At 35.7% G+C, this 27,601-nt stretch overlaps 3 protein-coding genes across 3 annotated transcripts; all 3 read right to left on the bottom strand.

Annotated features, from left to right (window-relative positions):
• Positions 1–17,477: 17,477 nt before the first annotated feature.
• On the bottom strand, positions 17,478–20,020 carry LOC118281935 (leucine-rich repeat-containing protein 71-like). The gene is made up of 2 exons (XM_035602774.2): positions 19,782–20,020; positions 17,478–19,106 (listed from the first exon to the last, which is right to left on the bottom strand). The coding sequence occupies exons 1-2, from the start codon at positions 19,918–19,920 to the stop codon at positions 17,806–17,808; spliced, it is 1,440 nt and encodes a 479-aa protein (XP_035458667.2). The 5' UTR covers positions 19,921–20,020; the 3' UTR covers positions 17,478–17,805.
• A 1,327-nt stretch (positions 20,021–21,347) lies between these two features.
• On the bottom strand, positions 21,348–23,607 carry LOC118281934 (leucine-rich repeat-containing protein 71-like). The gene is made up of 2 exons (XM_035602772.2): positions 23,357–23,607; positions 21,348–22,699 (listed from the first exon to the last, which is right to left on the bottom strand). The coding sequence occupies exons 1-2, from the start codon at positions 23,490–23,492 to the stop codon at positions 21,426–21,428; spliced, it is 1,410 nt and encodes a 469-aa protein (XP_035458665.2). The 5' UTR covers positions 23,493–23,607; the 3' UTR covers positions 21,348–21,425.
• Positions 23,608–24,175: 568 nt separating this feature from the next.
• On the bottom strand, positions 24,176–26,705 carry LOC118281933 (leucine-rich repeat-containing protein 71-like). Its single transcript, XM_035602771.2, has 2 exons — positions 26,402–26,705; positions 24,176–25,759 (listed from the first exon to the last, which is right to left on the bottom strand). Exons 1-2 carry the CDS (start codon positions 26,535–26,537, stop codon positions 24,438–24,440), a joined length of 1,458 nt encoding a protein of 485 aa, XP_035458664.2. The 5' UTR covers positions 26,538–26,705; the 3' UTR covers positions 24,176–24,437.
• Between the last annotated feature and the right edge of the window lie 896 nt (positions 26,706–27,601).

Here is a 27,601-nt window from a genome sequence, read left to right as displayed (position 1 = left end):
TTTTAACTTATTTTTCAATTTGCAGTTTGATTATGAAGGTTGGGATTGTGTTCAGTGTTTCGTAAAAGATTTTCTTCTTACTACGTGTGTAGTGTTAAAATATTTTCAATTATTACTCCTTAACGTTACTTTTTAACGTTTAGAATACAAGAAAATAAATAGTTATGAAAGACTTTATTTATTTATATTAAGTACTAGCTTCTATGGACACCCGAAACACCAGAGGCGTTACAAGTGCGTTGCCAGCCTTTTGGTGGTTAGAAATTTAAGGGTTGTTGGGGAATCGGGGATTGGGAAGATTGGGGGTAATTGGGCCTCCGGTAACCTCACTCACACAATACAAGCGTTGTTTCACGTCGGTTTTCTGTGAGGCCGTGGTATCACTCCGGTCGAACCGGCCCATTCGTGTCGGAGCATGGCTCTCCCACGCTTAAGTTACTTAAGTTATACATCAGCAGTGGAATACCATTGGTTTCTGATATTGAAATACATACATACATACATAACCTCACGCCTGTCTCCCATGGGGGTGGGCAGAGACAATAGAACGCCAATTGCTACGAATCTTACATACCTCTTTCGCTTCATCAACAGTCATCAGTCTAAATAGAAAATCATATTGAAATAAACTTTACAAAACATACATAAACTTCCATCTTCAAACAAAATAATCCTATTTATATACAAATGTATTGTGAGCAGTAATTACACAATATAACTACTTAGTAATTAGTATTAAATACGTCGTTACGTTATTAAGGAGTGATTAGGTAATTGCCTAGGTGTAGGCGTAGTTACGTGTTACTGGTGTAGGCGGTTGGTAGACAATGGCTATGGGGTTAGGTGAATATAATAATATAATTATTATTTTTGAGTAGCTACTGGTTTAGGAAAATACCTACATTACTTTTGTAACTCTTTTTGGATTTTAATGTGTGATGATTGTTTCAAAATCATTAATACAACAAGTACTTATTCAATTGTATACTTAAGTCATTACGATTTTTAAGGTGGGTCATGAAGATCACTTTTTTTCTTAACTATTACGTTATCGTAACTGTTTGACGTTTTTGACTGTTTTACTCACGTAACTGTTGGCGCGCTGCTTGCTGTCACCGCGTCGTGTGTCGTGGAACGATGCTCATGAATTTGAGCCTCTAGCATGGCTTGAAACTAGTCGAGTACCTCGTCAACCAGTTACGTGTCTAAGTCGATAACATAATAACTAATTTAGTATATCTCACGGAAATTATTATAAAACATTATAATGCTTGGTTATACTTAATTATCATTGCCCAACTCCCATTATAAAATACGCAAATGTTTTTTGTTGATATATTTACAGTATTAATTTATCACTATCTAATTGAAAGCATGAAAATAAAACTTTGAACTATCTACCATTTAAAACCACATACGGCAAAAATACTAACTTAAAAATAACTTTGTAAAACCCAAACATCATACACTAACGCTACTCATACTTATAAATTAAAAAAAGCCGTTACATCCATCTTCTAAGATGTCCAAACGATGTTCCAATTTCAAAAGACAAACCCTAAGAACGCGGCGAGCGGGTCAATTGGACCCCAAACTATTGTTATTCAAATTAATTGCTTATATTAACACGTAATAAAGAAGGGGTTAAAATAATGTTTGTCTTGACGAGTAAAGGACAATGGCTATAAAAAATGGCTATTTAATTTGGACCAAGGAAGCTTTGAATTTGATCATCTGCCCATCTTCCGGACTTGAAGTAACATGAGAAAATTTTAGAACAAAAGGGTTGAAGATTATTAGTTTTAGTTTGTTGTCAGTGGACCCGTAAGATGTGTTTTTCTAATATTCTTTAAATGATAAATGATATTTAGTTTTGCAAATAGGTTACAATGTAACTCTTTTACACGTCAATCTCTTAAATAAATAGATGAGGCCGGCATTTCCTATCCGACTACTCTGAAAAGAAATGCCGAAATAAACTCAGAGGTCATAGCTTCTTTTAAAGTCCAGACAAATTAAATGAAGAACTGAGAGAAAAATTGAGTTTTTCAAAAATATATTAATGTATTTGTAATGGTGAATATGATAGGTAAACGAAATGCCAGTGATAGTTTGGTTGACCCAGTTAAACGATCTAAAATTCTTTGCTCGAAATGTTTGAAAATAAAGTTTATGAAAACTAAAACTGAAATTAATAAGTGATGGAAAAAAAATGGAAATATTTTTATTTTCTAATGTTACAGAGATACACAGAAAGAAAAATCTTGAGACTTTTACCAACAAAATCTTGACTATTTCTACAAACATAGTTAAACATTTTGTGTCCGATAAGATAACGACATCTAGTGGTGAGTAGATTAGATAATTTATACAGCGACATCTAGTGAGGGGTAGGTACAAATAAAAGCGCCACCTATCGGTGAAAAGCTGCACTAAGCAGCGACCTCTATAGCGCAGCAACGAAACTAATAATTTTGGTCGGCCACCTGCCGACGAGTAGCATAACTAATTTTAGTCTGGATTTTAATATGAACTCAAAATATAACAAAAAAGCATTTGTAAAGATTTCTTAATTTTTTGTGTAATATTTTATTGTATTCCCATCACCCACACGTATATTTTTAGGTTAACATAGTGGTTGTAAAATTTATACATTATTTTTAGTTTGCGCTACTCACCACTAGATGTCACTAGTAGTACTTCACATCCCTTCTAAAGTTCACCCTCTGTTTAATGTAAAAGGGTGTCGGAGCACCAAATTTTTGAATCGTATTCCTAAGGAACGTAGTTTGTGTAAACCATGATGGAATATGCGCGAGAATTGTGTGCTTGTTTTACATTACAATTCGTAATTTTAATTAGAAATAGAAACAATAAATATGGAAGATTTTTTATAACAATAATAATAATTGGTTTTGTCTACATAAAACTGCAACCGGCAATGGAAAGATTGACACTAGCATCTTTGTAGTATAACTATGTATAGAGTCGGATTTATTTTTATTTAGCGGTCACATTGAAGTGAAATGAAGTTATTGACGAATACCAGCATTTCAACTGTTCAGTAGTGTCTTGTGGCTGATATGAGGATGAGGATGAACAAAGGAAGAATAATTTGGAAAAAGGAAAAACCTTATAAAATAGAATATTTTTGTTGGTGGAGAAGAATCGTATGCGACAATTTATCTTATTGTTATATGCAACGCCACGCCTTTTATCCGTGAAAGGATAGGTAGAGGTGCACTTGCACATTACGGCACTTAATACCACTGTACCTACAATATACACCCACTTTTCATTAAGTATTTGTGTTTGAAGTCCCATGTAATAGGGGGTGAGCCTTTTGCCATATACTGGGCACAATTTCAGACTCCGTGCAACCACTGAGAAATTTTCGAAAATTCAAAAATGCCCCGTAATACTCTGCCAGACCAGAGAATCAAGCTCGAGATCCCTTACCCGGCAGTCACACTTGCAACCACTTGACCAACGAGGAAGCTGTTTTGTTTATACATGTAAAACTATAATACCGTACCACTATATGCAAGGACTGCAAACATTTCTTATTTTATTATGGCCCAATATATTGTATCTTTGCCAGTGAAGATTAGCCGACAATAATTTCATTATTATAAAATATTCTGTCGATAACGACTTCTTCTAATAAATAGCATTATGAGAGAACCATGTCAATCTATTAATCTAAACCCTCAACAGTTAATAGACATGACACGAAAAATAAAAAATCCTCTTCAACCCTTAAAATTCCCACGCTCAAAAAGCCATCGTGATAATGAAAAAAAAAAAACAAACAACTTCACCTCATGAACTCAATCCACAAAATGACCGACAAATTGCCTGACAAATTACACTTTTTATGTAAAAAAAAGTGTCGACACGCCAACAGTTAAACACTGAATTAATCACCTCAATAGCCTTCCGGATATCCGGGCAAAAAATCTGTTAACATCCCGCAGTTTGCCCGGGCAAAAAATGCCGGGCACTTAAAAACCCATTTATATTCTCTCGTGTCGGAAAAAAGAAAGTAAAATATGCCCCATAGGGACGGTAAAGAAGGGGGAATCTGATATGGTTATTTTCCGGTTAATTTTGGTTTTTCCGTTATGCCACTGTGTTAGGGGCCGAGATTATTTTCTCTTGTGTCTGCTAATAAATTTTCTTGTGCATATGTTTTGTTACTTTGTGGAAAATTGTGTTTATCTGTGTCTGTGTGTGTTTTTCGTGTGTTATTTTTCTTGTGTGACTTTAGTTGCCTAATGGTTCATTGTAGTTATGTCGTTTTGAAAACTGAAATAATTGAACGTTTTGTACCTTGGAGATCTATACAAAACTATAATATTTTATGATATACCTGTTAAGATATGCTTTGCCCTCTCACTTGCGATCACTCGATCAACTAGTCTTGTCTTTTTGTTTAAAAAGTATAATGCCAGTATGTGCAAGAACTGCAAAAGTTTTAGTAATCTATTTTACAAATTGCTGAAATTAATAAACGATCTCAATCCATATTTAAAATCTCTTGATTGAGTTAAGTTTTTGACTGTAACTCAAACTCGACTTAAACTCAACAAATTCGACACCAATCCAAAGATTTTAAAATAAGGTCTTATTAATTGTTATACTTTTCGGCTTACTCACGTAATTATTTGACGAGGAACTCGACTAGTTTCAAGCTACGTTAAAGACTCATATACATAAGCAGCATTCCGCAACACACGACGAGGCGCGGCGACTAGTCAAATAATTACGTGAGTAAGCCGAAAAACATAATAATTAATTTAGTATGTCTCACGAAAGTTATAGTATAAGAATCTTATTCTTTATTTCAGCCCTATTTCCACTAATTTCTAATCACAGATTACTTATTCTACAAAGATTACAAACACATAGAGGACTTTCTTCACAAAACAATCTTCAAACATTACGTCCCCTAATCTACCTTAAAGCAGCCGTTCCTCGCCCGGTCCGGCACGGTCCGGTGTTGTCTGATGTCCGAGACAACAAGTTACTTAGCCGCCCGTTAGCCGTGGCCGGCTCGCAACCGGACTGTCCCGAGGGTGTGTAAAGTTGGTGTGATACTGAGAGAAACATACGGTTTTATTTCGAGTGTGGAGGTAAGGATTTGTTAGAGATTTGTTTTGTTTTAAAGTTTTTAGTTTTCTTTTGTGGTTTTTGATTCTGTCGAGAATAGACTATGTATTGTGTTTAATAAAATAAAGAAATATCTTATCCACTTACTACAATTGCACAGGCACTTTATAAAGAAAATAAAAAAATATATAGAACAAAAATAAAAAGAAATCTAATATGGAAAATATTTTTTTGGCATAGGAAGCAAACCAGCGGTCGTATCACCTGATGGTAAGTGATCATCGCCACAGCTTATTCCACAGTTATTTGAGATCACTATTGGCATAACACTTTAACTTATTTTCCCCATAACAGAATGTTATGTTAAAATAAAGTCTTTCTTCGTTATTAACTATACCATTCTTCACAGAGCCTTTCTATCTACACCCACATTCTTTGGGCTTTTATCCTAAATCTGCCGTCATAAGATTGCTTTTCCACCAGTCATGATGTGCTATGTAGCTCTGCTACGAAGATGTAATAGCTAAGCTGTGAAACTATGTGACCGTTTCCACTGATACTGAAGATGCGCAGTTCGATTATGTGATATATTGATAGTAGTGAAGCCATCCATAGCAAACATCTGCCCATATAAAAAACATAGTCTAGCTGAGTCCGTTTCCACCAGTGCTAAGCTATGTGTACCAATGAATACGATTGGTAGAAACCAAACGCATTCACAGCAACGTAACATAGCACATTTCTGGTGGAAAAACCCTTAAGCATAGCAAAAAACACATTACTATATTAAAAATATTCAGATGAGATACCTAGGCTTAAAAATAAAATCTCCCACTACACCCCAACCCTACACAGCTCGTTAGCATTCATTGGCGTTTATTTCACGTTTTTTTTTCGTGCTTTTTTTATTTTTTTCTCGTTTACACGCTTCGGGGGACTTTTTCACACGGCCCCGATGATTTTTATAATTCAGTGCGAAGGTTTATACCCGTGTTTATGCTAATAAACTGGCAACAAGTAATAAAGACTGCGGATTAAAAAATTCGTCGGACATTTTTATTTTTGTTTTTTTGCATTTTATTTCTGCAAATGAATGTAATGGAGTCGTTTTGGGGTTGTTTTTGGCGGATTATTTTTCCGTTTTTATTATGTCGTGTTTGTTTTTTTTTTGAGGGATTTTATGTTTGTGTGAATGATGTTAACGATGTTGAATTTTATCTGGTTTCATTTGTGCTTTATTAAGCGATGTACGATATGCCTCTTATCTTGACTATTTTTAAAGTGTAATGTCCTCGAAACTATATTATAACATGTATTTCTTAAAAGAGTAACGAATGAAGTTTCTTTCTCGTTCTTCTTCATTTGAAGCTACACTTTGAAACGAGCACCTAGCTTCACTGACAGACAGACTATTATTTTTTTCGTTATTTGTTGACATAAGCTCATATAGGAAGGCGACTTTTGAACGACCAAACAAAAAAAAGTTAAGTGCAGCCATTTGCTCATTCCAAGATTCATTGAAGTCCACCTAGATTGGTGGAACCTAACAACACAAAACAAACATAAATACTCCAAGTTATACCATTTCTTTTTTTATTCCAAATTTTGTTCCATTACACTATCACACTAATATTATAAAATGTGAAAGTTTGTTTGGATGTTTTGTCCGTCAATCACGCTGAAACTACTGAACGGATTTCGATGAAATTTGGTGTACAGACAGTTTATGAGCTGACTTGGGTGATAGGATACTTTTTATCACACAGGAACGTGGGCGAAGCCGCTAGCAGAAGCTAGTACAATAATTTTATGTTCACTTCTACTTACTCCTTCGAAGTAACGTTTTTATGTTGTTATTATAAGAGACGTGAGACATTCTAAATTAATTATTATGCTGTTGGCTTACTCACGTAACTGTTTGACACATTTCGAGTAGCAGCGCGACAGTCGCTGCATCGTGCGTCGCGCAATACTGCTCATGAAAATAAGCCTCTAGCATGGCTTGAAACTAGTCGAGTTCCCCGTCAAATAGTTACGTGAGTAAGCCGATAACATAATATGTATTTTCTATTCTATTCTTCCTCCATTTACAATACTCCTAAACATGTATAGAAAACTATTTATCAAATTAGCTGATGTAAGTAGTTATCTTAGTTGTGCTGCGGGACGGTTGCGGGGCGGTTGCGGGGCATCTGCGGGGGAACAGCGGGCCGGCCGAGATCGTAATCAATTTAATTGGAAATTTCCTTTGATTAAACGCAAAGACGTTGTTAGAAGTTGACCTAATAAAACAGGGAGGGTCGGCAGATCAGTCTGTATATGGAGTTATTTTTGGAAGATCTGTTTAAGTAACATAATTTTAAGGTTTTATACCCCGAAAGGGCAAACTAAGTTAATTGCATAGAAGTCATTTCTACGTATAAAACGTACATAGAAGTGAAGTCACGCGATGTTTCAAATCAGTAGATCTTTGAAAGTATTTCTTTTCCTAAGAAAATAAAGCATACTTGTGGAATGTTTTAGATTAATCTACGAAACAGACATTAAAATAAAAAATAGTCATCATTCTATTGTTTCTTGCAGTAAAATGGCATTTATCATGCACCATCCACCACTGACTTACCAAAACCACCTCAAAAATAACTCCAACCCCGAAAACGATTCTGCTAACGCTACCAAATCCAGTATATCTTAAAATTTCCACCCAGTGAATCTTGCGGCAGCCCAAGATTATGGCAATAAAATTTATGTATCGCTGCGAAACTTGCTTGTTGTGCTAACCGTACCGAGTTGCTTTGTAACAATCTTGGCTGCGCAATGTTATGTTAAAAATGTTGTTAACTTCAGATATTAGTTTAACAACGGTCCAGTTTAGTATGTTAAGTTTTAGTTTGTGCTTAAATGCTTTGTTTGATAGCTGTAGTTGATGCGAAGCGCGGATTTTGTTTGGGATTACTGATATTGAAATAAGGACAGATATTTAAGTGAGGGAGAGCCATGCCTCGACGAATGATCGTGATACCTAATGATAACGGCCTCACAGAAAACCGACGTGAATAACGCTTGCGTTGTGTTTCGTTGTGTGATTGAGGTTACCGGAAGTCCAATACCCCCTTTCTAATCTTCGCAATTCCCTATTCTCTAACAAGCCTTAAATTATTAACCCCAAAATGCCAGCAACGCACTTGTAACGCCTCTGGTGTTTCTGGTGTCCATGGGCGGCAGCGATTGCTTACCATCAGGTGATCCGTTAGCTCGTTTATCGGCTTATACCATAAAAAAAGTATGGACTGTAACAGTGTTTACATGATGAGCAAAAGGATTATCTTACTGATATTACGGGAATGCGAATAGTTTCTTCATTGTGTGTATGTTTCTTACTCAATCACTTCAAAACGGCTGAAGGCATCAGGATGTAATTTGAAACCGAGGTAGATTATGGGCTGCCATTACACACATAATACTTTTTTATTCCACGGGAACGTGGGGTAAGTTGCGGATTTGTCGCGCTATGGGCGGGAGTGAGGATACGGGATCGACAGCTACTGACGAAAAGTACCAATATGATTTTTTTCGAGTTGTATGCACTTTCTAAGATTATTTAGACACCACTGACAAACGGTGAAGGAAAACATCGTAAGGAAACCTGGGCTTATAATTTCTAATTATTTTCAAATCGCCAACCCGCATTGAGCAAGCGTGGTGATTGATGCTCAAACCTTCAAATCGAAACCTTCTCCGTGTGAGAAGAGGCTTGTGTCCGCAGTGGCCACCTATAGGCTGTGAATGTGATGTGTGATTTGAAAATAAATTTCACTCCTTCTGGCCTAGCCCATGGCAAAGTGATTTATTGGATGATTTTCCCCCCTTAAAAAAAAGCTATACAAGTAATACATCTGCCAATCCCCAAGAGATTACCACTCAAGATATTACAAATTACAAAACCATCTCTCCATTGCTCTACGCCTAATAAATATACGTCAAAGCAGTATCTAATATACGTAATTACCGTTTGTAGAGCACATAGAGACAAGACGATAGAGTATATAATAAATATGTAGAGTGCGAAGCGCGAAGCACGAGGCGTCGTCGACGTAAAATTTGTGGGGGAGCTACGTCGGTCGCTCTACGTAGAGATGTAAGTGGGATTTTTGATGTTTTGATTTTATTATGGTAGTTTGTTCGCTTGTGTTTTTTTTGGTTTGTGGTTTTATTATGGTAGTTTGTTAGGTTGGTGTGTTGGTGTGTTATAGTAATAGTAGATATGTTTTTAAATGACGTGTTTGTTGCAAAAAATGCACCATAGGGTTGTTAAAAAAGGTGTCATACTTTTGATGCTGTAGTCTGCAGACTGCTTTTCATTAAGTATAAGTAAGTTTTAACTATCGTGAGGCACTGAATTATCTAAAAAAACTCGATTTACTCACGTACATTAATGGAGAAAAGTTTAGCCTACTGTCAGTAGGCTGCGCGACGTCGCCCCGACTGCAGACGCTGCTCATGATGAAGAGTCCCTTTGTGACTCAAAACTAGTAGAGCTTTTCTCCATTAATTTACGTGAGTAAAGCGTGATATTTAATTAACTCTTTTAGTACTTTTTTTAACAACGGAAACTCAGTAAAATTACACTTTACTGCTAAGCTATAAGCTTTACATAAGGCGTCATTTAAACCTAAAACACTATTCTTAAAGCATAAAAACACTCCAAGCACAAACCATAATATTACCTCTCAAAAAGTACCTCTAAAACCAAACACAACAATGTTCATTTACATCCCTTACAACAACCACCGTACACGTCTTCGCACAGCATATAAGTCGATCGCGGGGTGGTTTTTACATTCACCCCACAAGTACACCCCTCCCACCGCGAAACTCCTCAAACCACCACACAAATCCATGGCAAATCCACCCTTATATACTAAAGAATAGAGAGTGTTATCCCGTGTGTGTATATGGTGAGTTTCTTAGCACCCAAAGTGTCTTAATATTAATACCGTCTTGGGAGAGTGTACGGTGGAGTTTTACTTTGTATGGGGAGATGATACTACATAGTTTTGTATTCATGTGTGAATATGTGATGTTCAATGTTCAATGCTTGTGGTTGGGTTTTATCAGAGATATGTTATGGGTACCCATGTTTATGTCGTTTTGCGTCTTACGAAAAAATAACTTGCCACAAGTAACCACTTAAAGCTAGAAAATTGTATCTACTAGTTAAAAATACTTTTGTTAATAGATATTAAGTTATTTTATGTTAATGTGTGTATTAGGTTAAAGGTCCTATGAGGGTGACATAATCATTGTACGATTAAACCTTCTAATTTATTTAATAAAGATTAAAAAAAAAAGTACTTAGGTAGGTACTGCCGCACCTTAGACACATTTAATGATTACTTAAACTATTCTTTAGTAGCAATTTTGTATCGAAAACAATTGCTAAGGACTGGGTTAAGAAATCATTAAATGACTCTGAGTAGGACCGTTAGTATTAAGTCAAATTTGCGTAGTGTTTGGCGACTGGGCTTCTCCCAGTTGTGCCTTCTTAAGGCTTTAGGCATTCTGTCTCCTGCATTAAATTCACCGAAGGAAGTAGAAACTATTGTTTTCTTTTCTTCTCCTCTAATAATTTCTTCTGATTTATTTCGTTGCGGGATCCAAGACAGTCATTCATGTCCTTGGGACGCGCGACTTCAGCGTTACGGTATTTTCATGGTATACAACCATGAAAATACCGTAAATACTACTGTAGATCTTAGTGCACAGGAGTTGCAGAAGTTTTGAGATGATGTGGCGGGCTTGTCCCATCAAAAATACTTTCGATACATAAAGTAAAAATTATGTCGATTGTTTGGTTAAAAAAATATTCATCGATTTACGCAAAGGAGACACTAGATGTAACTTTGTAGGCACTAATCGAATTATTATTTTTGTGTTGGATAGTTTATTTATAGATGAAAGTTACCAAATATCACGTTACGATTTATAGGAGCCGATCAGCGGATAAAACTGCGCCGGAATCGCTAGTACAACACAACTATAATATGTGTTACATACTTCTACTCTCTACCTACCCTTTCAAAGAATAGAAGTCGTGATGTTAATACAGTCATGTTATAAAACAATTATACAAGCGTTAATTAATTCCTAATTAATGAGGAAACTAATAATTATAAACTCCATAGTTAGTTATTTGCCCTGATTTCATACGAACGGAACTCATATAAGGCTATGTTGAATAACGCTGTTAATCGGTTGCTATTTGTTTATTATTAAACTCCATACTATGACTTACATACTATACATATACAAGACATATTATTATTGTAATTACTTATTTATTTTGTTATGTTATAAGACGGCAAACGAGCAGACGGATCACCTGATGGTAAGCTTTCATCAGCTCTCCTCGGTTTCTATTATATCGTAGCGTGATATTGTATAGCCTATAAAACCTTCCTTGATACATACAAGACAATAATAATTATTCAATTCGGATTATTATTTTCGGAGATTAGCGCGTTTAAACCGACAAACAAACTCTTCAGCTTTATATAAATAACTATAAGATACTTAGTTAATTGTATACTTTTATTGGTTAAATTGTGGACATTACCTATGTACAGACTACATGGTTCTAGCGACTGAATGTCTTGATTTATCTACCTTAATATGTTGCCAGATAGCAGGTATGATTCTAGACTCAGTACTTTGATATCCTAAAAATTGGTTCAACCCGGATGCCAAATGCAAAACCTAGGTTCATTGCCTTGCTGACTAAACTAAGATACTATTAGTGGATGGATAAAGATAAAACTACGTAACTATTAGTGGTCCGCATCTATAAACCTTTCATCTAAAGTCCAAAGATTTACGAAAATTCAAACAAAACATGGAATAAATTAAAAATGTCATTAAAACCTCCATGGACTGACTTATCATGCGAAACTCATACGCAATAACAAAAACAGACCTTTTCTCCCAAAATCCCGCCAAATTAAAACTAAATCGCGCGACCCGAATTCAAATTTCGAACACCCCCCCGCACACAACTACAGAAACAAAAACACCAATGAACAGCGCGCATTTAAATTTGGAACGCAACTATAAAAGCGCAGGTATCGTCAGCCCGCGGTAAGATTTCTATTTTGCAAAAATATAGCGATAGTTATAGCACACCCCACCCTTTCCGAAGGAGGGGGTGGGAGCAGGAAATGGGGTTGAAGTAGCGGGGTGTTTCTGCGTCGGGCGGGGTGTCTCCTAAAAACGGTTAAGTAGCTCCCCCTACCCTCTATAACTATTTTATGCGGTCCCCTTAGAAAGACAGCGGAGATGGGGCCCCGCGATACGGTATAGGCGTAGTTAGGACGAGGGAAGTGAAATTTTAATATGTCTAGTCAGTTAAGAATTCATGGTGGATTTATAATTAAATGCCTAATTAGGGTATTGCGTTGTTTTCATAATATGAGACGCGTATGAATTTTAACTTGTCCGGTAATCTGGGTTTTTGTTTTCATGGGTTGCTATGGCGTGGGTTGATATCATTTATTTATAAAAGCATACCATTAGTGTGATTGCAACTATTATACGAATAATTTAAGAGGTTGTGTCATAACAACAAACCGTAAAAAATATTACTTACTTCATAATATTCAGAGTTAAATTCACAATCACTGAAACATTTACTCGATTTACGATAAGTAAACACACGCATACACTATTTTCCAGCATTTCCAATCATCACTGATTCACTATAACATCACATTATTTCAACGTACAATTATCATATTAAACTACCACTTAAATAACCCACATTTAGATAAAAATACCAAAATAGTTCCTTCACCATTCTCTCACCAACTTGATCCTACACAGTGAACTACAAAATGAATACTGACAGGTTCCCCACACTTCTAACTACGAATAAAAATACAAATTTAACTATTGTTATAAGAAATACATTAGTCAAACGTCCAGAATTCACCTGTGGCACCCCATTTTTCAAAGAAAACAGGTTGACATGACAAGTCCTTAGAATTGACAATGCGATGCGACTCTCGAAATGTCTTGATAAAAAAAAACTAGTTTGACTTATACTTTCGTGGGAATTTGCATGTAAAAAGGTGACCCGTTTAATTTTTATTTGATTGTAAGACTTTTTGAGAATATAGGTACCTACGAGATGAAAAAGATTGAATTTTTTGTGCATGTTGATGATTTCTATGAGTGATCATGGCCACTAGACAAGCTGTGCTGTAGCATTTTTTTAGTAGGTACGTACCATAAAAACATGCTGATTAAGCGTTATACATACTGCAATGGGCTTTTGTTTTTTGTCTTTAATTCACTTTTGGATTTATTACCGGGTCACAGATAAGTTAAAGACAACACAGTCAGGTACTTTTGTAATGTCAAAAAATAAAGAAATAAAGAATAGTCTGTCAGTTTGTCCGTCAGTGAATCTAGATCTAGCTAACTCGTTCTAAAGTGTAGCTTCAAATGGAGAAAAACGAGTAAGAAACTTAATTAGCGAGAATTTGTGGGTAGTTAATTATTTGAATATAAATGTATAATAAATAGATACACGTCAATAATTCAACACAATATGATGCCCATTTCAAATTAATCGTGAGAACATGATTATATCTTTGTAAGATCGCAAGATAAGATCAAAACCAGTCATACAAGAAAACCCTAGAATCTTCAATTCCATTCACTAAAATTTTCACATAACCTCACAATTCCCATGACCCTAAAAGTCTTATAAAACTGGATTCACAAAATTTAACCCTAATTCTGATAAAAATAAACTTCTTTTTCAATTAAACTGGTTCCAATAAACTAGATTGCTGTATCAAGACAGGTTGGTCGAGAAATGTTCAAAAGATACAATTTTTATACTAAAATTCCCACAGGGCTGGCCAAAGACCCTGGTTTTTTCAAAACCTGTCGCAATATAAAGGGATGGACATGACGTACAAATAAAAATTAAGATACGGATTGAAAAAACTGGTTTTTGTTGAAGGGTGAAGATTGTATAGATATCGTCTTGGATGTATCTTTTTGTTGGTATTTTTTTTTTGTATAAAAGTTCTGTTTTTGTGCTATAGTAAGTTGTTATAAAACGTTTAAACCTGATTTTGGTCTCACATTTGATTGTATGTATATTGTCAGATTAAAATTACATACGATTTGAAAACTAGTTTTCTACCATTACACGATTTGTACAATCCCAAAAAAAAATTAAACTTTAATTATTGTTAAAAAAATAAAACATCCTGGAAAACGCACCCCGCAAAATGTTCACAACCTCTGTTCGACTGCTTATACTCATGTAAAAAGCCAACGTCTAAGGCGCACGGAACGGGGAGAGGAATGGGAGGGGGGACCTCCGCGGCTCATGTATACACCTGCGAGTTGTCCCTGTGTGAGTAAAGATGTAAGTGTGAGCTTATATTTTCATTTCAATAGTTTTTGCGTTGCATCTGTAGGTGTAAGTTACAACTGTGTGTGTTAATACCGTATTGATTCAGCTAGTACGGTGGAGTTAGCAAGTTTATGATCTTAAAGATGTGTATTAGAGATATACACGGTGTAACAAAAAGGGGGTATACATATCAAGTGCACGGTTTCTAGATAACATAGGTAACAAACGATACGGGAAGGGTTTTTAAACCCATTTTTTCATGAAATGAAGTTTTTCCAATACATCAAATTCCAGAAACCGAACATCATTTGGATATATACTGGTACTAAGCGATCAGATTTACAGAAGAAATGTTTCGTAATGAGCGAGTGACCCCTGTAGTGTTGTGACACGTTTGTATGACTTATAAAATCAAGAACCATGCGACACCAAGTATTTGGTACCAATTTTTTTAAACGTATTTTAAGCTGAAACTTTGTGTAGAGATTCTATTCAACCTGTATTCTTCAATGCTTCTTGATGTATATGGGTATTTTGTTACACGCTGTATATTATAGTTATAAAAGTTTCTAACTCATTGCCTTCCAAATGTGAAGTTTATACAACTTTGTAAATGTCTTTCTATTAGTAGTTTAGAGATAAGATATTAGGACAATTTCTTGTTTAATTGGGTGTCGTTTACATTTAAGATGACGGTACTATTTACAGTTTATGTTCTGTGTCTGACTTTAGAGAATACGACTCGACAGGTACAAATGGGCACTTCGTTATTGAACAGTTGTATTGTAGTGTATTTTATCGCAGAAATCGCTTCGTTTATAGAAGGCTATTAATTGGTTTTATGTTCGTTTTATGATTGTAAGAATTGTATTTAGATTGTGTAATAATTATTTATGTAATTGGTTAAGTGGTCTTAAGTTGCGATTGTCTACAATGATTACCGATTAAGTCAAATTACATTAAGAAGTATTTTTTTAATTATGAGTTGTTGTGTGGATAGAAAGGAAAAGTACCAAATAAAATGTAAAATGACGTTTTAATAGTTCATATTTGTCTCCTTTTTCCGGAAATTAAAAATGCAAATTTCGATAAGTCAAATCTTAATAAATTAATCTCTATTTCTGAAGGTCTTTCTAGAATGTCAGCTAGTTAAGTTTTTGCTCTTAGTTGTACATTGCTAATTCTGTTTTGCCTTCATATTCCTGTTATGCTTCATTCTATACCTCTGAGGCATTAAAATAAATATTTTTAATTAATAAGCTGTCTCAATCATCAAAAAGAACCTCATCTTCTTCGTATATTTTTACCAGTTACACGCGGTCTTGAGAACATCATGCGTATATTATCCTTTGTTCGGCTCGTGTAATGAACTTTCCACGATTTTCGTGTATCGGCTAAAATTAGCCTAACGGTATCCTCGTTGGGATTACAATAAGATATTAATAGAACCAGTAGTGGGATCTATGTACTTAAATCTATTTAATTACTCGTCTTATGTATTTAAGGTTTTGGTATTTATTTTGCTATTACTGTTAGTTCATGTACTTGTGTTAGTGTATGGACTGTGTGTATTCAATCGATGTTAAACATAAGTATATTTTTTTAAGTAAGTGTTTTAATTGTCGGTATTAAATTGGAAAATAATATTGTCTTAATTAATATTTTGTCATATTAGTTGCAATTATTACATGTACCTAAACATCTAAAGAAAATTTCTCATACTTTAATGTTACTACAATTATTACTAAAGAAACATACAACACAAACAAATATTTCAACCCAGAATATAAAACACCTCTCACCGAAAAACCCCTACGACACAAACCCCGACAAAATGTTGACGACCCCGCGACGTTCACCGGCGGAGTTTGAAAAACCGAGCGTCTAAGGAGGCGAGGGGGTGCGCGGGGGGCACTTATATTTTAAGATGGCTTCCGAGCGAGAATATCGACGCGCGACCTCCGCCCGCACCCCCCCCCCCCCCCGCACTTACGCCGCGCTATTTCGCTAGCACACTGATTTGTGGCATAGTGTGCGCTCACCTTATGTTTTGTTACATTTTTTTTATGGGATTTTATGGGTACTTTTTTATTTTTATTTTTGGCATCTTTTGGTTTATTTATGATGTTAGATCATAGTTTAAAGTATAGGTATTCTTACCTAGGTAAACAATTAATGAGAATGTAGGCATACTCTAAGTTTGTTGTATTCCGTGGTTAGGTATACCAATACATTCTTCTTACCTCGAAAGCATTGGACTATGTTTTAGTTTTATTTTTTTAGTAAAATAGACATGTATCATTTTATAGCTTGAGCCAATACTAATTATACAGTTAGTGATATAAAATACTTTACATTATGTAATTACCTATTTAACAGAAAGAAGTGAAATCATTTTTGTCTTCTCACAAAATCTTAAACATTTACGACATACATTCTTCCATCTTGCTGCGAACAAATCACAAATACGTAACAAACAACTATCTCTTGAATTCTATTAAAAAATAATTTACTTCTAATTATCTATTATAAAAGCAGTCATAGAGGCTATTTATTTTGTAATCAAAGTTATATATAGAACATAAATAAAAGTAAAAATCATTGAGTAGAGACGCTCTATATGAATGCTTCAACATTAGTACATTCTTGTTTCGAGTACTTACGTTGATCGAGTGAAGGCAATACGATTGCTCTGCTTTTCAGGTAATCAGGAAACAAGAAATAATTCACACATTTCCATAATTATACTTTTTATTAAACATCATATCGTATTACTATTACAATCGAAATTATATCTAAAATTACAAGTAAGTAAGTCTAAAATTATGAATAAGTTATCTAAAGTTATTTACGTCATTTAATTCGGTGTAAGGAAACAGTATGTACTAAAAATAAATCTAAATTATATCAATAATATTACAACTATATAGAAACTATTCATATTTTAAAATAAATAATAATCAATTAAACAATTACATCTAAATCATAGTAAATTAACAACTAATATCAATAAAATTCCCGAACACTTATTAAGATTTATAACAGTACTAGCAAACCCGGCGAACTCAGTTTCGCCACCAATGATTTTCCCAGTTTTCCTGCTTTTCTCTTGAATATTTCCTGAATTTTCTTTGCTATAAACCTTACGGAGCCCGAGACCTTTCCGAAATCGAAATAAAATCGAGGAAATCGGTTCTCGCGTTCGGGAGTTCCGTCAGGAAGGAAAACCCGACTTATTATTATTATAAAAAAATAACAATCGTTTTTCAATAAATGCCCGCACTTTTTGCACTGCCTACTTTGGATACTCTTTTCTTACCATTGGAAATTCTTTTAGTATTAATAGTGCCAAGACCTGACTCAAGCATATCATCAATATCTACCAACTCTTTACATGATCTCGGCAAATAATTACCTTCAATTCTCACGTTAATCAGGCCTCTAGGCTTTCTTCCGTGAACGAGCTGTTTCATTATAACATTACGCAGTTTCTTAACACTAATATGCGTTATGTCGTTATATGCTATATTTAAATAGCACAGTGAATTATTGCCGTAACAGAACCTTTTATTATGCGAGACAAAAGTACTTGAATCATCGAATGGGTCGACAAATGGCCCAATCATATCTTCTACAATATTTGCAGCTTTCTCACTGAATAATGGTTCAATGTTCGTTATACTCCTTGTAACTGCAACATTGATATCTTTGTCATTTACTGCGCTTTTCTTCTTTGTCACCGGTAAAGGTTTCTTTTCCATTTTCTTTTTTGCCAACTTCTTATCTTCAGCCGCTCTCACTTCTTTAGTTTTCTTGATGATTAGATCTAGTTTCCTATTCAAGTAAGTCATTTTTCTTGCTTTCCTAGCGTACGCTTCCGCACTAGTGAGAGGGAAATCTGTAAGTATGCTGAACAGACTTTGTGCTCCAACATCAGTGATCATATTATCTGATAAATTTAAATAACCGAGTTGTCTGTTAGTCCTTAACGCGTCTGCTAAATATTGGACTCCTTCATCTGTTATGCGGTTCGATGCTAAATTTAAAGCAATCAGTGTTTTTGCAGCTTTTTGGTGATAGAATAGTTTATGAGCTATGTTTTTTACTATTTCATCGGTTATACCACATCTTGCTAAGGAGAGATGTTTTAAAGTGCCCTGGTCTAACAGAATATCGTAATTGGCTTCTTTGATATACGAGTGGTCGAGACATATTTCTGTGATTCGGGACAAAGGTAGGAACTTAGCTATTTCGTGAACAGTTTCACATGTCAGACCACTATTGATTACTATTGAAGTTAAATATTTTTGGAAACGAATGATTAGGCCGATTATTTGCCATACTTTTCTCGGTATAGTCTCGTTTTTTAGGAATCTTATTTGTACCAAGTTTTGATAGTTATCGTAGACGGCGTCGACATTTAATTTGGGGTCTGCTTCCATTGCTGGCATTGTAGAAACGACTGGTTCCTCTAGTGATTCTGAACTGTTGATTGTGTTTGGGTGTGTTGGTACTTTCTGTTTTCTTGGTTTTCCTCCTACGCTGGATTTTACACTAACGTATTCAGCTGCAATAAAAATATCACTATTATTAAACTACAACTATTAAGGTGGACCGACGACATCGGCAGAGTCGCGGGGAGCCAGTGGATGCAGGTGGCTTGTCATTCTACGTGGAGGACTAAGGGGAGGCCTTTGTTCAACAGTGGACGTCTCTCGGCTGATGATGACATGACATGACTAAGTTTTTACCAATTACCTTATTGTTACGTCAATAAAATATCTGTAAATACATTTTAATAGATCTTTGTAAATAATTTAGTTGTTTACCAGTCACAATTTTAAGTTGTAGACTAATATTATGGATTACCGGGGCCCCGGTTCGAAGCAGAAGTAGGAACGGGGCGTTTATATTTAGCAAGAGCCTCAGTTGAGTCTGATTTAGACATTAAAATAAAACTATCCTTCGTATCATTTACCTAAACTTTTTTTTTTGACCGTTACAAGTGCGTTACCGGCCTTTTGGGGATTAGAAATTTAAGGGTTGTTGAGGAATCGGGGATTGGGAAGATTGGGAATAATTGGGCCTCCGGTAAACTCACTCTGTTTTCTGTAAGGCCGTGGTATCGTTTTGAGTTTTTTGAGTTTATCACTCCGGTCGAGCCGGTCCATTCGTGCTGCACGAAGCATGGCTCTCCCACACTTAATTTAAAAAACTCGTAGACTAATGTGTTTAGACTTACATTGTGTGATTCTGGTGACCACAACTTTCATTTCGAGAAGCATTTGGGCGCAGGCCCATGGTAGAAAATTTTCAAAGTCATCTGGCGTTGGTTTGGGTGGCTCCGTCCAATCACCGAAACGTTGCTCTAAGAAACTCATTACAAATAATTATTATTTAGAAGAAAATGTTATAATTCATGTAAAATTATCGTCTAAAAACGTCTCGTTTGACATACTATGTCAAAAAGTGATGATTATTGTCACAGCGTAATGTCATTTTTGTTATTCTTTATTTTGGATTTTGGCTATTTTATTTTATGCTGGCTGACTGAAATGAAATTGGTGATAAAAACCTTTGTTCTTAATTCAGTACGCCCACTTTTCACTATTTGTGTTCTAAGTTCCTTGTCCTATTACATGGGCCTGAGCTGGGGTGCGCCTATTGTCATCTACCTGGGCACAATTCCAGACTCCGTACTACAACTGAGATATTTTGGAAAAGCCGAAAATCCTCAGAAAATATTCCTAACCCGGAAATCGAACTCGAGACCTCTTGCCCTTCAGTCGTGCTTGTGACCACTCGGCCAACGAGGTAACTTTACATAGATATATCAATCAAACTACCCAGTTGCTTACCTTTTGGTTACCTACGACTACGAGGTAGTATGATTGCTTGAAAATCCGAGGTTCTACCCCTAGATTGCCTAAAGATTATTAGAATTTTTGATTTTAATATTCCCATTAATTGAATGGACTATGGAATACATGAGTCTCACCCTCTAAAACAGGGGATCCCCACCTTTTACTGAGGACCACTTTTATAATTGTTGTTAAGTTAGGGACCACATCATTATTATTTCTTTCATATAGTACCATAAAACAGTGACTATTGGATTCTTGAAATTTTTAAATTCCTAACCCCCAAAAGGCCTTGCAACGCCTCTGGTGTTTTGGGTGTCCATGGGCGGCGGCGATTGCTTACCATCAGGTGATACGTCTGCTGGTTTACCGGCTTATACCATAAAGAAAACGAAACAAGAATTTGAAATAATGTGTCTTTATTAAAACTAAAATTACACTAGAAACAAATACAAATTATTGATAATCTAAAGAAATAAGTGTATCACAAATTATATTAAAATATTGTTACGTAAAGTAAGTAAGTAATAATCATTATAAATAAACTATTAAATTATTTATAAAATCTATAACAATTATTACAATTTTAAACAAAAGCAACAGATATATTAAATGATTGAATTAAAAATACAATTAGTTCTAAAATTATAACATAATTATAAATACAGCATAATAACGGTATAGCATCTTTATCATATATTTATGACCTAAATCTTTGACCTATCGAGCTGAAACTTTATGCACCCCTACCTACCCCTTTGGGGATAAAAGGTGTGATGTTGCACAGTTTGCATGACCATCACAACATAGTATAAAACAAAGTCGCTTTCTCTGTCCTTATGTCCCTTTGTATGCCTAAATCTATAAAACTACGCAACGGATTTTAATGCGTTTTTTTAAATAGATAGTGATTCAAGAGGAAGATTTATATTTATAATACATGCATAATATATCATCAATGCACCCATGCGAAGCTGGAGCGGGTTGCTAGTAAACTGTTTTTATTAAAAAGATTTTTATTTTATTTAGTTAAGCCTAGGACTAATGGACTTCCTCTTGGATGTTTCAATCGATAATTTCCTATACGCAGACAAAATAGCTCCTATTGAATCATCAATGTATTTCAACTCCGTAATGTTATCAGACAAGTAATTACCTTCAATGACAACATTGATTAGGCCACGAGGTCTTCTACCCAAAATCTTCTGCCTCTTCAACACATCACATAGTATCTTGATGCTTAATTGGGATAGATTGTTATACGCTATATTCAAGTAACTTAAAGAATTATTCCCCAAACAATACACTGTTGGCCCTCTCAAATCAACATTGATTGGACTAAATGGATCATGGAGAGGACCCATTATATGATCAACTATAATCTCCGCTCTTTCGTACAGGATCATTTCCATACTCTTAGACATTGCAGTGTCAGAATCTAGCTTCCTTTTCACTGCATTTGCTAGAGGCGGTTTAACTGATTTTCTTTTAGACATCTTTTTATCAGTCATATCTTCAGCTTGCATATTATTTAACGTCTTTTGCAATAGGCTGCTTTTTTCTTTTATACGGACCATCAGTCTACTTCGTCTCTCAAACGCTTCTTCAGGAGTCAATGGGAATTCTTTTAGTGTATTCAATATGCTTATTGCTCCTTCATCGCCTATCATGTTATCTGCTAAGTTCAAGTAGCCGATGTTTCTATTGTATCGCAACATTTCTGCCAAATATTTTGCTCCAACATCTGTTATTCGGTTTGTTGCTAGATTCAGCGCACATAGTTTAAGAGTTGGGTTTATTCGTGACAATTCAGCGGTAATAAGTTTAAGACAATCATCGTTAATACTACATTTCGACAAAGATAAATGTTTTAAATTCTCGTATTTCAAAAGAATGTAGTAATTCGCTTCAGAGACGTATGAGTAGTCCAAGCATATTTCAGTTATATTGGATTTGGGTAAGATTTTTGATATTTCGTAAATTGCTGCTGCGTGCAAACCACTGTTGATGACAATGGAAGACAAAGATGTATGAAAATGGACTATAAGACCAATAACTTTAAAGATCTCTCTTGGTATTTTAAACGTGTTATTTTTATTGAACTTTATTCGGAATAATTTGTTGTTTTCATCGTACACAGTTTCAATGTAAACGTTATTTTCATTGGTCATAGCATTAAGTTCGTCGTCAGGTAATAATATTTCAGGTGGTAGGGATTCATTAGACTCGGTTTCTGTTGGCATTTTAGATTTGATGCTGCTTTTGGTTTTTCCTTTTTCTTTGCTTGGCTGATACGGATCTGTTGATAAAGATAATGTTTAATGTAATTTCTTTAATTAGCCTATGATGCACCCCTATTGATACTGATGGACAAAGAGCTCCTCAAGTTTTTCTACTTGTACTTGTCCAACCAACGCTTGCGTTATTCAACGAGATTGGAAGCGACTTGTATCTAGTGGATTTTTGTGACATCCATTAGGACAGATTTACGAAGCTTTTCCACCGGAGATGTGCTTCGTAAGTATGCTACGTAGATGTGATAGCTAGGCTGCAAAACTATGTGACCGTTTTCACTGATACTAAGCTATGTAGCTGTGAGAGGAAGATGCACAGCTCGAGTAGGTATGCGATGCATCACGATGTAGCACGGACTCTGGAATTGTGCTCATTATAATATGGCAATAGGCCTCCCCTGTTGCATGGGACTTACTTATAACACAAATGGTGTAAAGTGAGTGTACATTGTATAACGGCATTATGTGCCATAATGAGCACCTCTGCCTTCTTCGGGGATAAAAGGCGTGACGTTGCAGAATAATATGTATCTAAGTACTTATAACATTTTCAAGATCGAATCATTTAGGTCCGGTACCTATCAAACTAAAATAAGGATTTCCTAATCAGCTGTTGTATTTTTCTTTTGAACAAAATTAGCTCTACATAGCAAGGTACTTACTTCGGTAGGAACGAGTGATTATAATATTGTATTCCATCATCAGCTGCATGCAAGCCCATGGTAGGTATGCATCAAAGTCGGCCGGCGTTGGAGTATCCAAAACATTGTTTCCCTCCTCATTAAATCGAAGATCCATTAATTAAATGTTACAAAAAATATAATTATTATAACAATCAAAATTATTACAACATGTATTGTAAATTATCGAAAACTTTATTACGTATATTCGTAAATGACAATTGTCAGATATAAAATTTCTTTTTTGAAAGTTGCCGTCATCTTCTGTTTTTTTTTTTTAGATTCTGGATTTTGGATAGAAAGTCAAAAAGTGCTGAATTCGAATGACAGAATCTATGGTAGCGAGAATGAGGAGTGGTATTTTCCTCCAGACATAAATGTTACCTACTTATTTTTTCTAAGAAGCAATGGAGGATCTCTTTTTGTTTTACATTTGATGGGTCGACGTTTGGCCGCTATCTCGCCTAATGCTAAGTGATGATGCGGCCCACAATGGAGCACGTCTGCCCATAAGCAACCTATTCACTCGGGCTTTGAAGACACCCAGATTATACCCATCAGGAAACACAGACTCCGGCAAAAAAATTCACTCCCTAGCAGTTCGCAAAAGGAAGCTTGAAGCGAAACGCTTCGTATGTCAAACAAAAGATTTATTTGTTGTTCCATTAGCACAAATATTTTGAGCCTGATTACAAATATTTTTAAACAGATTATTGAAAAACTTTTTACTGCAAGTTTAGGGATAATTTATATGAATTACCATTTAAACATGTTCAACATTTGAAAGAAACAAACGACCAATAAATATTTAATTTTTATTATTAAACTTAAATATCCATGACGTATGATTAAAATATCCTAATCTAAATTAGACACAGCATAAACGTAAAGAGTTAAATCTATAAACAAAACAAAAAGCACAAATGATATAGCAAAAGAAAAAACTATTTGGTATTAATTTCGGATTGCAGGGGTAAGAAACTAAAATAATAGGTATGTACGACTATACCGTATGGGGAAACCTCGTATGACTTAAGTTGTCACCTTGTACACATTTGTACAGTTATCGGTCAAGTGATTGCTTGCCACCAGGCTTTGGTGCAATTGATTTCCTTTTAGCCATTTCACTAGAAGGTTTCGGTATATTACTCAAATTAGACTCAATAATTTCATTAATACCGTGAAGTTCTGCAGAAATAATAGGTATGTTATTACCCTCGATGACCACATTAACCAAACCTCTAGGTTTCCTATTAAGATATTTTTGGGTCACCAAAACTTCGTACAACTTCTTCACAGTGATATGACTGATATTATTGTAAGCGAGGTTTAAGTAGCTAAGGGCGTTATTGCCGTAGCAGTATACACAACCATCTTTCTCTTCAGTGTTCGTTGCACTGAATGGATCAAGGAAACCACCTAATTTAGAAACGGCTAAAAATCGAGCTCGATCACGGAAATACTGGGTTTGAGCAGCGGCTGCCGCTTTTTCCATACTAGATCTAGATGTTGTATCTCTCTCTAATGACTTCCTTCTGGATGGAACTGGATTGTTTGGCTTATTATTCTTTTTCTTTACCACTTTCTTAGCTTCAGCGTCATTCAGTTCCATAATATATGACTCAATTAAATCATTTCTTGTTTTTAAATATCTCATATATCTGGTTCTATATTCTTTTAATTCCTTAGGTGTTAAATGAAAATTGTGTAAGACATCGAGAATGCTTATTGCACCCTCATCAGTGATCATATTGTCTGCTAAATTCAAATAGCAGAGTTGTCTATTTAATCTCAGTACTTCAGCTAGATGTTTCGCACCAACATCAGTAACTCTATTCGTTGACAAGTTCAATGCTGACAGTGATTTCGATGCTGGTAAGTTAAAATATAATTTATCAACAATCGTTTTCACAACTGCATCAGTAATTTTGCATTTGGATAAGGAGAGATATTTCAAATGGCATTTTGTTAGCAGTAAGTCGTAATTAGCTGCAGCGATAAATGCACCATCCAAACATAGTTCGGTTATATTAGAAGCTGGAAGGAATTTTGAAATTTCATAAATCGTGTCAGCGCCAATACCACTATTTATTGTGATGTTGGTCAAGTGCTTATGAAATGGGACTAGGAGGCCGATCAATTTTATGACTTTTGCAGGTATTGGAATGACGTTGTTCAAAAATTTTAGCTGTACGAGATTTCCAAGATTGTCGTAAACGGTTTCAACCGTTATAAAAGGATTTGTTTCCATTCCACTTTTAGCAAATTTTGCAGTTTTTTCTCCGATCTCAGGCTCTGATGTATATGTTAGGGAGGAAGAGGGCTTTGCTTTCATTTTTTTGAATTTCGATGATCGGTCTGATGCCGCAGAGCTTTGGAATGTTTCTGAAAAAGAAAACAAAGGCTATAAATCAATTCGATAAGATGACCATTGACTGAAGAAAACATCGTGAGAAAACTTGGGCTAATAATTTCTAACCTACATACATCAAGGAAATGTGCTCATCCATTCTCCTTGACTTTTCTTGTCCAGAAAAGCCCTTCGTGTCGCAGTAGTGTCTTCGTTTCGGTGTGAAAAGATTGTTTACAGGTAGTCGTGCTTCATCATTGGTAAAATCATAGCTTACCACCAGGTGAGTTAGTGGTGAAACCCTGGCCTATTAAGTACTACAACAAGTGGGACATTTTAGAGGCTATTAAAAATGTGGTATTGGAGGAAAATGCTCGGAATTTACTGCACAGAGCATAGTGAGGCTCACCACATTGCCAGGAAGAGAGGTGATAACTTAGAAAAGTTGCTGCTCACAGGAAAGGTAGATGGAAAAAGACCAAGGGGCAGGAGTCCGATACGTTGGTCGGACCAAATCCGTGCCACACTGGAGACCACAGTCTGCGACGCCATCCACATCGCCGAAGATGGCGAAATATAGTCAACCAGAGAGTTATTCGTCGGGGTTATGACTCTCAGCATTGAGGATAAGTGACACAAGGAGGAGGATTAAAAATAGGTAGGCTTTAACAACTTACTGAGAAGGCTCCGTACCACCACTATATCAATTTCTACTGATAATTGGGCACATGCCCAAGGCAAGTATTTGTCGAAGTCTGCCGGTGTTGGGCGTTCCGTTTCAGTTTCACCGCTGGTGGCACTACCATAATCCATTTGTGTAGATATAGAAAAAAAATGTATATATATCACTAAAAAAAACTCGGTATACTACTATCGAAAAGTTTTCTCAACACAAATATTGTTATGAAAATGACAGCAAAAGATTTTCTTTGAAGAAATTAATGTTTTCATGCTTTTTGGTAGTTTTTTGGTTTTTGGTGTAAAGAGGTTGATTATTGTAGAATTATTAACTTTCGATATTGTGGCAAAGATGTTGAATTTTTTTCAGTGCCCTTGTGTTATTGACAGAAAGCTGAACAGTGTAATGAAAATCATCTCATTACCATGTAAACTGGGAATACATCGTCAACTGCTGAACAAAGGCCCCTCTCTCTTTAGAGTGGATTCGCCTCCTGCCAAGCATGGGGATTATATTTTTTTATGGAACACGCCGGCAAACGAGCAGACGTATCACCTGATGGTAAGCAATCGCCGCCGCCCATGGACACTTGAAACACCAGAGACGTTACAAGTACGTTGCCGGCCTTTTGAGAGTTAGGAATTTAAGGGTTGTTGGGGAATCGGGGATTGGGAAGATTGGGAAGGGGGAAATTGGGCCTCTGGTAACTTCACTTACATAACGAAACACAACGCAAGCGTTGTTTCATGTCGGTTTTCGGTGAGGCCGTGGTATCACTCCGGTCGAGCCGGCCCATTCGTGCCGAAGCATGGCTCTCCCACACTTATGGCTATTATGGCTGATGACGATGAACATCTTCTATGTGGAGTAAGATAAACTAAGATATTTTAATTCATAAGAAGCTTCACTCACCAGAATCTTATTCTCAAGAAAACGTGAAACATATACCAATCCTCAATAAGGTATTTTCCCCACACAGCTGTAAATTATATGTAATTATGTAAATAAGTAAACTGTGAAGTAGCGAGTTATCACGGGGCGCGCCACCCCTACCCCCTCCCGCACCGCACCGCGCCACCCCCCGCGAAAACTACCAGCGATATAATAACTTCGTGTGGTTGCTTCAGTGTATGGAGATGGAATTTGTTTTTTTATTATTTTAGCTTGGATGTAAGTTGTTGAAAAGGTCACTGACGTG

This window comes from Spodoptera frugiperda, chromosome 16 (genome assembly GCF_023101765.2).
Source record: "Spodoptera frugiperda isolate SF20-4 chromosome 16, AGI-APGP_CSIRO_Sfru_2.0, whole genome shotgun sequence".
NCBI lineage: Eukaryota > Metazoa > Arthropoda > Insecta > Lepidoptera > Noctuidae > Spodoptera > Spodoptera frugiperda.
Note: the sequence above shows the minus strand (reverse complement) of the source record. Positions and strands in the feature narration are given on the sequence as shown.